General features: G+C 45.1%; 1 protein-coding gene across 6 annotated transcripts in view; it reads right to left on the bottom strand.

The window, feature by feature from the left end:
* rapgef3 (Rap guanine nucleotide exchange factor (GEF) 3) overlaps positions 1-15,000 on the bottom strand; it is an 80,985-nt gene that overhangs the window by 61,830 nt on the left and 4,155 nt on the right. For 2 of the 6 annotated variants that reach the window (XM_063208547.1, XM_063208548.1), the window contains exons 1-3: positions 13,151-13,374; positions 12,494-12,541; positions 6,889-6,977 (exon numbers count right to left, since the gene is read on the bottom strand). In XM_063208547.1, coding sequence (XP_063064617.1) covers positions 6,889-6,977; positions 12,494-12,541; positions 13,151-13,196 — 183 coding nt within the window. In that variant the 5' untranslated portion in view covers positions 13,197-13,374. Of the gene's footprint in view, positions 1-2,332; positions 2,848-6,888; positions 6,978-12,493; positions 12,542-13,150; positions 13,375-15,000 lie in introns of those variants that run through there. The other 4 variants (XM_063208550.1, XM_063208551.1, XM_063208549.1 and 1 more) reach the window with 3 other exon arrangements.

Here is a 15,000-nt window from a genome sequence, read left to right as displayed (position 1 = left end):
CCACACTGGCATTTGCACCTATTGTTCAGTTTAATTCCTGTGCACTTTGTATCTGCAAGTGTTGTAGGCCTAAGCTATGATTATGTCCTAGATTGTAAGACGCTTTGGATGAAAGTGTCTGGCAAATGTAATGTGATGTAATGTCTTAAAACAAAGTGGTCTACTCGAGGAATCGTATAGTTAACAGTCCTCTGTATCCTCCTATGACAGCACTCCTTGGCCAGCCTCCATCACTTTGGACGAAAGCGTCTACCAAAAGTAACATAAAGTAATGTAATGTAATGTAATGTACTGTACTGCAATGTAATGTAGTCTTCCAACAAAGTGGTCTAATGGAGGCATCTGAGTTACTGTAACAGTCCCCTGTATCCTCCTATGACAGCACTACTTGGCTAGCCTCCATGTTACGTGAGTTGTTGTTAATAGTCTCTTCATTGTGTTGTGTTGTGTATGGCGGACCGAGCGGGAATGTGCAGGCGAACACGTGTGTGTGTGTGTGTGTGTGTGTGTGGGTCAACAGCTACGCAGCAGGATATATTTAGTCCATTTAAATGAGCACTGCCGGTGATCTGAGGCCCTTCCTGAAGACACTGGGAGCTCCCATTCTTCTCCATTCTTCTGCTCTAGTGTTTCTCAACGGGGGCTCTATGGCATAGGGGAGCCCTAGGGGGGGCGTTGAGAAGGCTACCACTGAGAGGGGGTGGTGCTTAGTTGCCATTGGGGGGGGGGGGGGGGGATTATATTTAGATTATATTTTTCACTGCCAAGGGGGCCATTGGCAGGCTAATGATGAGGTCAAGAGGACGTTAGCAGGCTTATGATGAGGTCCAGGGGGCGTTTATTCAAAAGAGGTTGAGAACCACTGCTCTGCACACAGTTCACTCCACATCCAAGACGACTTCTCGGGCCTTAAGGTGAACAATAAACTATGCTATTATTAACTCTGCTTCTGAGAGGAGGAAAACACTCTCTCTCCTCTGCTCTCTCTCTCTCTCTCTCTCTCTCTCTCTCTCTCTCTCTCTCTCTCTCTCTCTCTCTCTCTCTCTCTCTCTCTCTCTCTCTCTCCCTCTCTCTCTCTCTCTCTCATCCGCTACATACCCACACCCACACATGGACAATGGAGACAATATGACGAGACCCTTGTGTTGTTGTGGTGAGCAGTTGTCTCTGTGTGTGTGTGTGTGTGTGTGTGTGTGTGTGTGTGTGTGTGTGTGTGTGTGTGTGTGTGTGTGTGTGTGTGTGTGTGTGTGTGTGTGTGTGTGTGTGTGTGTGTGTGTGTGTGTGTGTGTTGTGTTGTGATAGCTGGGACCCTGCCCTCCCTTTTCTGAGGAGTCTTCCTCCACAGACATACTGTATTGGACCCCCACTGTTACCCTTGTTTTTCAACAATGCGCTCACACACAGACGCACGTGCACACACACACACAAACAACCACACCGCGCACGCATGCTTGCACATGCACACACACACACCTCACATTCCCCTCCTCAGTATCAACAACATTGGCCAGGAACAGCCAAGAAAACAATGTTGGCTTCAGTAGTGTGCGTATGTGTGTGTGTGTGCGCACATGCACTTGTGTGTGTGTGTGTGTGTGTGTGTGTGTGTGTGTGTGTGTGTGTGTGTGTGTGTGTGTGTCTGTGTGTGTGTGTGTGTGTGTGTGTGTTTGTGTGTGTGTGTGCGTGCAGGCGAGTGTGTGCGTATGTGTGTGTGTGTGTGTGTGTGTGTGTGTGTGTGTGTGTGTGTGTGTGTGTGTGTGTGTGTGTGTGTGTGTGTGTGTGTGTGTTTGAGTGTGTGTGTGTGTGTGTGTGTGTGTGCGTGTGTGTGTGCGTGTGTGTGCAAGCGTATGCTCTTGCTTGGCCGTCTATGTGGTAGTCTTGTGTGTACACACACTGCTGTGTGTCCAAGTACAGTACGTAGCCTTGTCTTTCCCAACAAATATTGAACCAAAGTAATATCATCCCCTCCGTTCCCTTTTACCTGTTCAGCAGGTAGAACTGCAGACACATGACCTGTTAGTATCAACACATCACTACTGAGTTATCATGCTCATACATAGCCTACATCCACTGACACTATACATACTTTTACTGGGAGTGGACAATTCCCCATAACCTACACCTGCCGCATGTAGCAGTAATTTTGGGCAACATTACACTGTCAGTTACTGTACTTTGATCATTGCTAAACTGGTCCACAGCTTGGCAACTCGACATTTCGAAGGGTGTACTCCTGTCTGGACCAGTAGATAAAAATAAGACAAACCCCATAGAAGTTGACTTCAGTTTTGCCCCAGCCAGACATGAAATTGACTCCAAAATCAAGGCTTACCCAGCTGATGCCTCGAATGGTCTGTTTCTCTCCCGAATCGCGGTCGGGATAGACCCGATAAGTGTAGCTCCGGAAAAGATGCATAATTGTTTTACTCTTGGTTGTTTTCACAGCAAACGCGGCACAACACTAGATGGAAACAGATCCATCTTCGATCTTCGATGCAGTGGTCGGTCAGAACGATTCAAGCAAAGAGAAAGCATTAATCCAAAAAACAGTCCGTTTTGTGCGCTAAAAATGACAGACATCGTGTCTTGTCGGACTTCTTCTGCATCGCATTTCTGCCAAGCACATTCCCTTCACATGCCTTCGTCGCTGTCACACGCGACTGTGCTGTGCGCACCTGTGGACTGCCTGCATGTACGATCCGCACTATACCCAAACTCAAACAAGTCATTTCGAGAGAGAAATATAGCCTGACTTCAACCACACTGGCTCATGCCCACTCGCCCTCCCCACTACCGTACGTGGGCGCGTCTAGCTGCTTGCAGCTTGCGTGGTGGAACGGGCTCGCGCACTTGCTTAGCGAGCCCTAGGGCAGTGATCAATGTGTTTACACCGATAAATATTTTTTTATTTAGCATGATTGCAACTGCCACTGATTGTGTATGAACTGACATGTATATTCTAACATGTAACGCGTGACAGTTTTGGGATACTGGTTGAGCGTCGGAAGAGTGGTAACTTAAGCTGTCTCTCAATTATCTGATTAAAAAATTATCGATCGATCAATCTCACATCTTAGTTTATTGATCTACATTTGGTCCTTTACAAAACAATGAAATGAAACATGTCATAATCACACTGAATCGTCTATTGTGGTGCATTGAGCATTTGGTACTGTTCACGCACATGTTTTGAACATCTGATGGCGCGGCAGTGTTCACTGAACCAAATGCGTAATAGTCCATCTTTCATTTTACTATCACAGCATTAACAGTAACAGTAATTGGGAGGAGAGCGGCATTGGCATGCCTTATAGCCTACAGAGACCTGTAGTGCCAATTATGCGGCTGCGGCATGTTCTGTGCCATCTGTGGACAGCAGGATAAGTTATCAGTGGAGTATACAGGGACACGTGGTGGTGTTCTGAGGCCAGCACAGTCGGTGGATGTCATGAGCTTCTTAAACGTGCGCTTGCGCTTGATCTCTACTGCCGGTAAACCCCCGGTGTGTGGACCGAGTGTGTGTCTCAACACCACGTCACCTCGCTAGAGCTAATTGTCTTGTTGAGATACCGGATAACTCAACTAAACACACAGACAAATACCAGTAGACACATCAAGGTGGTCTGATCAACATTTCCAAGTGGCAGAGAGCATGCGTTCTACAAGTTGTTACGCTATTAAAAGAATGCACTAATGTGATATCCTGATGTAATTAAGTATCCCAGGAGAGAGAGGGTGACTAATTTAATTACATGTAGACACTTTCTTTTCTTTGAGTCTGTGTGGGGCACAGAGAGAGAGAGAGAGAGAGAGAGAGAGAGAGAGAGAGAGAGAGAGAGAGAGAGAGAGAGAGAGAGAGAGAATTTTAGACATGAAGACAGTTTAGGCATGAGAGAGAGAGAGAGTTGTGTGAGAGAGAGAGTTTGGACATGAAGGCTGTAGCCTTAACCCCTTATCTTTCTTCCGCAGCTGTCTGGCTAACCTTGGGGAGACCTTAGGAGGGTCATGCCTCTCATAATAGGCTACCTCCTCATGGCAATAGAAATTGGTGAGCTGAGGCCGTTCCCTGGCTTTACATCATCACATGACATGTGTCAGTGGGTTTTATACAACAGTAGGTGCAGCCATGGAGTCGAGCTGTGGATCAGAGGGTTGCCTTCTGTGTCCACCACTATCCATAGCTGGAGTGCCCTTGAGCAAGGCTTCTAGCCCCAAATTACTCCAAGTAGGCCGACTATAACCTATAGACTGTACGTAGCCCCACAATGCACGCCGTTCCACCAGTGGAACGCTGTAATAGTCATTGAAAAATCAACTACCATAGTAGCCTACTCATAGCTGTGCACAAGTTAGGACAAAGTGGGCAGCCGTGGTCTAGTGGTTAGAGAGTTGGTCTTTCAATCTAGCGGTTGCAGGTTCGAATCCCCCCTGACCTCTCCCTACATCTCCATCCATGGCTGAAGTGCTCTTGAGCAAGGCACCTAACCCCACATTGCTTCAGGGACTGTAACCAATACCCTGACAAATAATAACTGTAAGTCACTTTGAATAAATGAAAGCGTCAGCTAAGTGCAATGTAATGTAATGTAATAATGGTGATAAAACACCTGCCCCTTTGCCCTGCTGAACAAAAATGTACTTTTTGAGAGTAGTTCTTTTGTCACAATGTACTGTGGTTCGTGTTGACATTATTATCTACAAATGCTTATTGTATGGTGGACAGTCATAGGTAAGCGGTTAGGGCGTCAGACTTGTAGCCCAAAGTTCGACTCCCGACCCGCCAGGTTGATGGGGGGAGTAATTAACCAGTGCTCTCCCCCATCCTCCTCCATGACTGAAGTACCCTGAGCATGGTACCGTCCCGCCGCACTGCTCCCTTGGGTCGCCACTGGCGGTTGCCCCCTTGCTCGGGTGAGGCATAAAATGCAATTTAGTTGTGTGCGGTGTGCAGTGAACGTTTGTGTGCTGTGGAGTGCTGTGTCACAATGACAACGGGAGTTGGAGTTTCCCAAGTGGGGCTTTCACGCTTACTGTATATATGGCAAATATAATATATACCCACTACAGTGAGGCAGCTGGAAGTTCCACATGCTCACCTCAAGTACCTGCCCCCTAAAATGTCTATGCATGTGCATGCCACTAGTACTAAACAACCATGACATAACACAGGGCCTTTAGTAATGCACTACGACTTGGTCATTGCCATTCTGGTAAGGCAATTTATAACGGCATATCTTATCGGGTAAGTAACGGTATGTCACTTAACCCCTTTGCGCAGAGCCTATGTTATAACCTTGCTGTCACCAAAATTGTAATGGCTGTGTCTTAATCTATTACTTAAGGCTCTCGGGAATGTCATAGCAATGTTGTTATGATGTAGTTGAGTATTTTCAGCAAATAGTGAATAGGCCCGCTGGCGACCCCATCTGCTCTAAGAGGCAACAGTAAATCAAAGCATCATCATAATGTAATGCAATCTATACACTCTCTCCTCGTTATTGCGCTGCAGCTGCATCAAAAAGGCATCAACAGGCTGCTGCGGTATCAACAGATTTGTTTTAGTAACAGGTTGTCACGTCAATGTCAGCTATTTCTGAGAATAAAGGAAAAGCTTGAGGTTTCCTTTAGCTCCAGTTAGCTGTGGTGGTTATGCCCCAGTTAAACTCTTTAGACACAGCCCCTGTTATAAATACTGTTTATATCTTATATGGGGGGGGCTCAGTTGGCAGAGGAGCCTGTTAGGCAACTAGAAGGTTGCAGGTTCGAGCCTCGCTCTGCCTGACCCCATCGATGTGTCCTTGAGCAAGATACTCAGCCCCAAATTTACTTGCACCTGGTGGCAGGGTGGTAGGCCTACCCTGCGTGGCAGCCACAGCCACCGGTGTGTGAATGTGGGTGAATGGTTGAATGTGAGGCATACAAAGCAAACGCTTTGAGTGCTCGAAGTGGAAAGGCGCTATATAAATGCAGTCCATTTACCATTACTGTATTCACCAGGTTCGTAAGTAAGTTTTAAGTTTAATGCGAAAGTAAGTTGTAAGTTGTAATGTACAACTCAAGACTCCCTGTAATGTTGTAGTAACAGTTCTATGGTAGTAAATTCTTGTCCATGACTACTACAGCATTCCACTAGTGGAACGGTGCATATTCTGAAGCTACAGTGCCCACGTCTGTGAAAGACCAACTCCATGACCCAGTTACGAGGCTGCCGTAGGCTACAGAGGAAATGACTTTTTGATAAGGTGTTCCAAAGTCAATGTCAAGTCCACTGGTTTTAGCAAGCAAACAATGCTGTCACTCCTACAATAGGCCTACTTCACTGCAGACTGACAAGTGCCAAGATTGCTTTTCAACGAAGGGTCAAGGAGCCTTTTTTCCCAACGTTTTTTTGGGTTGCGTACCCTTCTAAGTGTTTTTTTCATACCATGAGTATATTATATGAGTATATTGCATATTCTACATATTTTCTTCTGTCCCTATGCGACTTTGCTGCATACATTTGTTACTATTTATTACATTTCTACAACTACCCCCTGCGGTGTGTTCGCGTACCCGGTTGGGAATCACTGCATTACGTTATGTGAAGTAAGGCATGAGGGGAATAGGAGACTGAATGCCCTGACATTATTGTCAATATCTAATGTCAAATACTTTTACAATTCAATGCTGTACCCAGTCAGAAATACAGTAGTTTAATGAACCAATGATAGTGACTTCATTACAACTCCCTGCATTTGTTTGTCTGTGTGTGTGCATCTACTCATTAGCAGTGGTACGCACCATCATGTTATTGTGTGTGAGCGTGCGTGTGTGCGTGCGTGCATGCGTGTCTGAGTCTGTGTCTGTGTGTCTGTTTGTCTGTGTGTAGTCATTAAAAGCGGTACTCACCATCATGCTATCCTCTGGCGTTATCCTGCGCGGCCTTAGCAGGCCCGAGGATTCCAAGGTGTCTTCTGGGCACATGGTCCGTAGGGAGGCTGCGGAGATGGGTAGAGTAGAGTAGAGTAGAGTAGAGTAGAGTAGAGTAGAGTAGAGTAGATAGCTTTATTCACCCAAAATACAGCCAAGGAGAGGATGAGGAGAGGACGAATTTGAGAAGATGAAGAAGGCGACTGGCCCTGACTTAGATGAGAAGACGTAGAGGATGAGAGAAGACACCGAACAAGAGAGGATGAAGAGGATGTGTACAAGACACAAAGTCAAAGTGTTGCGTCAAAGTCAAAGATAAAAAAGAGAAAGAGAGAGAGAGATTTACATAGACAGGAAGTAGAGTCGACATATTTCCGGTGTCGTTTCCATTAGCAGAGAGAGATTTCGCACCCCCCACCACCTCATCTCTTCTCAAACAGGAAGTGGTTCGGTGTAGACTCGCACAGGTGCTGTGGTTACTGATGTGTGTGTTTTCACTGCCAGCACGATATTGTCAGTTCAAGGGGAAGCAAATGAGACCAATGGCACCACTACCAATAAAGGGAGAGGGGATGTAGGCCGATTCTTAAGGTCATGATACACAGTACACAGGGCAACTTTTTGAGCAACATTGCCGGGAAACATAATCTTGATTGGCTATTCATTTCCTGATGGAATGGGTGAAAAAGGTCACCTGTTTTGTAAGGCAAGTCTTGATAAAAAATGTTATGTAACAAACAATCTAAACAACATGAGGAAAGTGTTAATGCCCTGATGAAGACCCAGTGTGGGTTGAAACCAGTTGGTGGTTTTATCTTTGTAACAATGCCCCTGGATTAGTAAAGGGTTTTTTAACAATAAGCACAATCCTTGTCGACCTGTGGAGTTGCCTGAAGTCGGCCCTAGTGCCACCCCACTCTAAATGAATAGTCTAAAGAACATGTTATAGTATCGTTGCCCAAATACGTTGCTCAAAAAGTTGTCCTGCATATCATCACCCATAGGACCTGGCACTGACTTGGAGCTCTTTGATGGCTAGTAGTATTATATTTAAATATTGTTGCCTTGATTAACCTGTAGCCTTTCATGGCAAAGGAAGTCCTTCCAAGTTACAGTGCCAGGTGTTCTGGGAGGGGATTGGTCTTGTTAGCAGACAACTGGCTCATCAGCGAACAGAGTGATGACAAGGGAGGAGGGTAACACATTTCTTTATATATACTATATATATTTGGGCTTTTTATTTCCTTTATTTGACAGGATAGTGAAGGTAGGGACAGGACGTGAGTGGGCAGAGAGAAACGGGGAAGGGTCGGCAAAGGACCCGGGCCGGGAGTTGAACCGGGGTCGGCCACATAGCAAACGAGTGCCCTACCATTTGCACCACGGTAGGGCCAGGGTAACACATTTCAATCCACAACCAGGTTCACCCCTCCCAACAGAAATTGCTTGTCAATGTCATGAGCAAATGTTAGCGAAAATGAGATGCGTAAAATGAGTATGTGCTTTTTCGATGCGTTTTTGCAGTTAGGCCACAACTTTTCCACATAGGCCTACATGTAATTGTCAATACCAGCACACCAATACAGAACACTCAAGGAGGTTATAGAATATGTGTGCAATTCATTTTGTGTGAAAGAGGAAATATTTCGTATCATCACACTTTCTGATTAAGATTTGTGAAGTGAAGTGAAGACCATGTAGATGTCGAAAGGAATGAAAATACATCTTTATCCACATCCACATCCACATCGTTCTCTTTGAAAGTTTTCAAATATGCTTTATATGAAGCGGAAATGGCAAGAAGTCATGGCATCTAGTGACCTCAAGTATTCTATTGTCAGGGTTGGCGTGCTATTGTCAGGGTTGACCCCCTGTCCAGTCAGGAAACATAATTCTCTGGAATGTTACAAAGGTTTCTCTCTCTCTCTCTCTCTCTCTCTCTCTCTCTCTCTCTCTCTCTCTCTCTCTCTCTCTCTCTCTCTCTCTCTCTCTCTCTCTCTCTCTCTCTCTCTCTCTCCTTCTCCCTCTGTCTGTCTGTCTGTCTGTCTGTCTGTCTGTCTCTCTCTCTCTCTCTCTCTCTCTCTCTCTCTCTCTCTCTCTCTCTCTCTCTCTTTCTCTCTCTCCCCCTCTTCTCTGCAGATCCTGGTGAAAGCTGGTTCTTGAAGGCACCTCGTGGTTACATAAATGCTGCTGTGATGTTGAGCTGCTGTATTGTTTCAGCACGGAGGGGCATACAGGGCAGCGGCCTTCCTGTGAGGACAGAGGCAAGACTCCACATACACACACACACACACACACACACACACACACACACACACACACACACACACACACACACACACACACACACACACACACACACACACGAGCACACACACACGAACACACATGCACACAGACGCACATGCACGCGCACGCACACACACACACACACACACACACACACACACACACACACACACACACACACACACACACACACACACACACACTCATGAACACACACACACACACACACACACACACATGAACACACACACACACACACACACACACACACACACACACACACACACACACACACACACGAGCACACACACACACGAACACACATGCACACAGACGCACATGCACACGCACACACACACACACACACAGACACAGCTCTCTCTCTCTCTCTCTCTCTCTCTCTCTCTCTCTCTCTCTCTCTCTCTCTCTCTCTCTCTCTCTCTCTCTGTATCTCTGTATCTCTCTCTGTATCTCTCTCCCTCACACACACACACACCACACACACACACACACACACACACACACACACACACACACACACACACACACACACACACACACACACACACACACACACACACACACACACACACACACACGGTTTCCTCCCCTTATGTAATAGGAACAACAGCCTTCTTATCTGGATGGATTGGGGTCTCTCTTGTTTGCATAGGTCCGATGTCATTTATGGCACTGGTATTAACTGTTTCTATTATGCTGACTTTATTTATGGCCAGACGTCTGAGGAAAAGCACATATTGTATTTTCCTGGGCAGAATACAGTGATGATTGGAAAGAACTGCATATTTCGCACACCACTAGCAAGTGTGTTGGAGACAGAGGTCGCGTTAACCGACAAATGTCCGTCATTGACGGATTTTTTTGAAGGATGACGGAAAATTCTGAAGCCTGTCCGTCATTTTGACGGATCAATATTCAGGGTGATGATAAATAAATCACAAGTTTAAATAGGCCTACGCCTCTATCGAGTAGAGCAAATATGCATTTCAATTAGGCATAGTTATCAGCGCAGATAATTTCATGCTACTATCGTTTGCCTTTCTCCCTCTCTCCTTGATTGTCATACCATGCGCCGCAGCTGGGTTGTGCGGCTGGCTGCAGCAGAGCGCGCGCCTCTGCACTTGCTCAAAATAATGAATTAAAATAACTAAGACGTTGCCACCATACACGTGTGACTTCGACTTTAAGATTCAGAACTATTTGTAGACCTAAGCCTACATTTACCGACTATCTGATTTTCTGCCAATGACGAAGTTGTCCCTCTATCGCCCTTCATAGAAGCATTCTTTCATAACTCCTCGCTTGAAACATAAACAAATATGCGAATAGCACGTTTGCTAGCCAGAACCTTCACACAAAGGCAACGCAGGTCTAAAACGGCTTCAGAACATTAACTAATAAAAACGACGGATATTCAAGAACCAAAATATTACCAGGCAACGCAACTTACAACTTGGCAAACGTTGCCAGAAACGGCTATTTCGACAGCTGGTTCTCCCTAGGCGATATATATTTTACTCAGACAACTTTACCGCGCATCCCAGAGCCAACGTATAAGCCGATGGGGCTACGTATTGAGAGGCTCCCTTTGTCGCTGACATTTTTCAACAAAGTTTTGCGAAATCTGGTTGTCTTCCTGTTGTAGGCTTCAGTGCCTTTATCTACTGTCTGGGCTACACCTTTCTGCTTCAAGACGGCTTTCCTTTCCATCGTGCATGTGAAGTCCAACGCGAATATTATTTAACACTGCGCCTTTGTATTACAATCGGTGCATTAATCAGAGCAAATCGAGTGACTGACAGCTGTTGGATAAAGCCCTGCACGCGTCTTTTAAAAAAGTGCTTGTGGTGACCATAGCGCTAAACACTGAATCAGACGCGCGCCATGAGAGGCAGAGAGAGAAAGTGGACAGCAAAATTGACTCCATCCTCGAAGTTGGAGAATGAATGTCGAGTGAAAGGGGGTGTATTCACAGCGGTTTACTCTCAATTGGCCGCAATTGCGCATGTGTTGTTCTCGGTGCGGGGTCGCGACCCCCCACATTGAGAAACTAGGTGGCGAATTTAAAAAATAGGCGATGACGGATTTTTTTCGACCCTGTCCGTCAAAATGACGGACTGTGAAAAAGTCTAGCGCAACCTCTGGTTGGAGATGATACATACTGTAGGTCACTAGAGCTTTAATCAGAAAAGTATCCCTACATAACTAACGCACACCGACCATTTTGCTTTAACTGTATTCACAGTGTTTATAAAGTGAAGTAGTCAGTATGTAGCCTCACGCGCCATCCTACGTACTTCTGCCAAAAGATTGGTTCCATACTATGGTAGTATTATGGGATGGTCATGACCAGGCTAGTTAGTATGGGGAAGTTATGTATTTTTTCTGATTAGTGACCTACCATATGGGTCATTTCCAATGCACTTCCCAGCTCTATTCGAAAGAAAAGGACATTACACAATGATAATATCCACAGTAAGAAGGTTCTTTTGCCCCTGACAGTGTTTGACAAGAAAATGTAGCCCCATAATGCATGATGCTCCATCTGTGGAACGCTGTATTTGCTAGAACTTTAGAAATACATGAGTGGTAAATGTTCAGCAGGGAGGACCATGGTTAAGAAAAGAAAGAAAGGGTTAAGAAGTATACATATTGTTCCAGCCTAACCTTCAGACCTGATTTGTTGTCCAATCCAGATGACAAGGGCCATCTACTAAAATACTAGACATCTGGTGTGTGTGTGTGTGTGTGTGTGTGTGTGTGTGTGTGTGTGTGTGTGTGTGTGTGTGTGTGTGTGTGTGTGTGTGTGTGTGTGTGTGTGTGTGTGTGTGTGTGTGTGTGTGTGTGTGTGTGTGTGTGTGTGTGTGTGTGTTTGTGTCTATGTTTGTGTTTGTTTTTCTGTCCACTTACACTATGAATGTGTTCTTTGCTTCTTTGATATCCCCCATGAGTCTATTGACAGAGCAAAGGCACTTTTCCTCCTCCAGAACAGACACCTGAGTCTGGCTAACCAACCATCCCAGCGTTTCACCCAGAAAAACAAACAGGGATCCCCAATATAGCACAGACCGAGACTGCTGTGTGACCAATGAGCTGTCCATTATAGCATGGACTACAGGCAAAATTACACGTCTACAATATGCCCTCTTGTGGTGGTTGTTTGGAAAACTCTGCTTTCTCAAAAGTATATTCTGACAACTGGCAAGCCCTGACATGAGAAGAATGGTATTACATTTTAGGCTATATAACAATACAACCAAGTAAAGTAACTTACTTTTCCTCCAAATCCGCATTTTTGTCAGGGGCTTAGATGCTGGCAAACCTGTTTAGGAGTTATGTGAAGAAAAAAAGCCATTCATTTAAACTATTTGATATTGGCAATGGATACTTGACAAAAGAGTGAAATTTTAGGATTGTTAGTGACTGAATACAATAGTGACATTTTAGGACTTGTCTTGTCCTTGTACTGAGCTAAGGTGTTAAGACGAGTGTCATTATTAAAGGTGTTACGTAAGACGAGTGTGATTATTTGAAGTACAGAAAGCACTGCTTCAAGCCGTCTCAGCCCTTTCAAACACATCCAAAGAGTAGACTACAGTGTCTGTACATCAGGTATCAGTTTGCTACACTTTTACAACCTCTTGACACTATATACACCACAGACGCACAACTATGACTAAAAAGCACATAACTAGGCTACCCATTACCTGTCATAGAAAAACATTACTGTTTTACTGTTTTACATCACTAAAGTACACACAAAGGCAAAAACATGTTATTCACACAAACACACAAACACACACACACACACACACACACACACACACACACACACACACACACACACACACACACACACACACACACACACACACACACACACACACACACACACACACACACACTGAGGAATGCCAAATCGGCATCTTACCAAGAGTGGCTCTCCTGGGCAGAGAGTGGGATCGCAGTGACCTCATGATATTCCGATTTTATTTACTACAGGTCCTCAAGCCGAACCGAGACACTGCTAGCAGGCAACCAGGGCCAGACTCTCTGTCTGTCTGTCTGTCTTTCTGTCTGTCTGTCTCTTCTCTCTCTCTCTCTCTCTCTCTCTCTCTCTCTCTCTCTCTCTCTCTCTCTCTCTCTCTCTCGCTCTCTCTCTCTCTCTCTCTCTCTTCTCTCTCTCTCTCTCTCTCTCTCTCTCTCTCTCTCTCTCTCTCTCTCTCTCTCTCTCTCTCTAAGCACTGTAACCTAATGTCTACCTCAGGCAAGTTGCGCGTTGGTTTATGGGCTCCTTGAGAAGAAAGGAATCTAGTTTTCCCTGCTCGTCTGTTTTTCAAGGTGCAGGAGAATGTAAACAGGACAGGTGTGTGATGTGATTGTGATGTGATAGGGCATCAGAGAAGGCAGGCCATATTACAGATAGGATCATTAGGATCAGCTGACGCTGTTTCTGCATTTCCTGTGCCTGGACAATACAGCAGTGTTTCTCAACAGGGGTGCCGGGGCACCCTGGGGTGCTGCGAGCCCCCCTCAGGGGTGCCACGGAAACGTGGCTGATAAATAAATTATGTAATATGATACATATTTGTCTAAATTGATAAGTTAATGCTAGTCAGTGGAATCTTTCATCTGCCATTTACGCACAATAAAGTAAATATAGGTCGCCCCAGTCAGCTGCAACTTTGAATGTAGGTTGTGTGACGTCTCCAAATGTGTTTCTTTTCTAAGCTTTTGTGGTATCGGATGCGTTGCCATGTTACGGCTTGTTGGTTTGGGGTGCCTTGAAATTTTTCACTAACTGAAAGGGTGCCTCGCCTAAAAAAAGGTTGAGAAACACTGCAATACAGGGTATAAGTCAAACTGACTCCTCCCCCCCTTTCCTGTTCCTTCTGGCCTTGTGACGCAAGGCTCGATGTTATTTGTGGTCCAAGTTTCACTCAATATCTTGCAAAAGCCCAATTCAAAAGTCATTAGGTGTCATTTCCACTTGGGATTTTGGATGGTGAAAAGCCCTGCAAAAGTTGCTCTATATCTAAGGTTGACAGTGGGGAAGCATCATTGTTTTTTTTCCGCACAGGCGGGGCGACACTGAGGCAAAAGGCCCCTTGCATACTATAATGGTAGCGGTCTACTTGGGGCAAGTTGTGTACTATGAGGCTACACAGATTGACCTAGAAGCTGAAGTTAAATCCGCAAACACATGTCTCATATTAAAATAATAAATATTATGTCACATTAATACCCATTATCCCCCCCAAAAAAACCACATTACTAACATTTTCAACAATCGAAAGCTTGGCAAAATAAAGGATCACAAAGAAGATCGAAGTGTGCAGACATTTTTCTTTCATTTATCACAACAATGACTAAAAGTCATCAAGGCAAAGCAGACGTGATGGTGACAGCTATGTCAGTCCTGTCATCCAAGGGCCTATTAGCTTGTGTAATAACTGTGAACTTTAAAGGAGCACTTCTGCCAATATCAATATGCTGTTGTATTGCTCACGCTACCCTTGACTTGTCAGTACCCAGTGATGCTGCATTTTTCGGCTCAGCCCTTTCTGAGATCTGAGCTATTCTAATGGGGCAGACTTTGTTTACATTAAAAACCTTCTTAACATAGGCCTACTCCAAATATTATCCCAAAAGGCATCGCTGTTTGCTAGTTGTCTGATGATGTTGCATAACCTTTTGGATGTTTTTGGGAATAAATCAAGATTTTTTTTTTAAATGTAAACAAACTCTGCCCCATTACAAAGACACAGGATCTCGAAAAAG

The sequence above is a fragment of the Engraulis encrasicolus genome, chromosome 10, assembly GCF_034702125.1.
Source record: "Engraulis encrasicolus isolate BLACKSEA-1 chromosome 10, IST_EnEncr_1.0, whole genome shotgun sequence".
Taxonomy (NCBI): domain Eukaryota; kingdom Metazoa; phylum Chordata; class Actinopteri; order Clupeiformes; family Engraulidae; genus Engraulis; species Engraulis encrasicolus.
The sequence above is the reverse complement of the archived record's forward strand: the minus strand, read 5'-3'. Positions and strand labels throughout refer to the sequence as shown.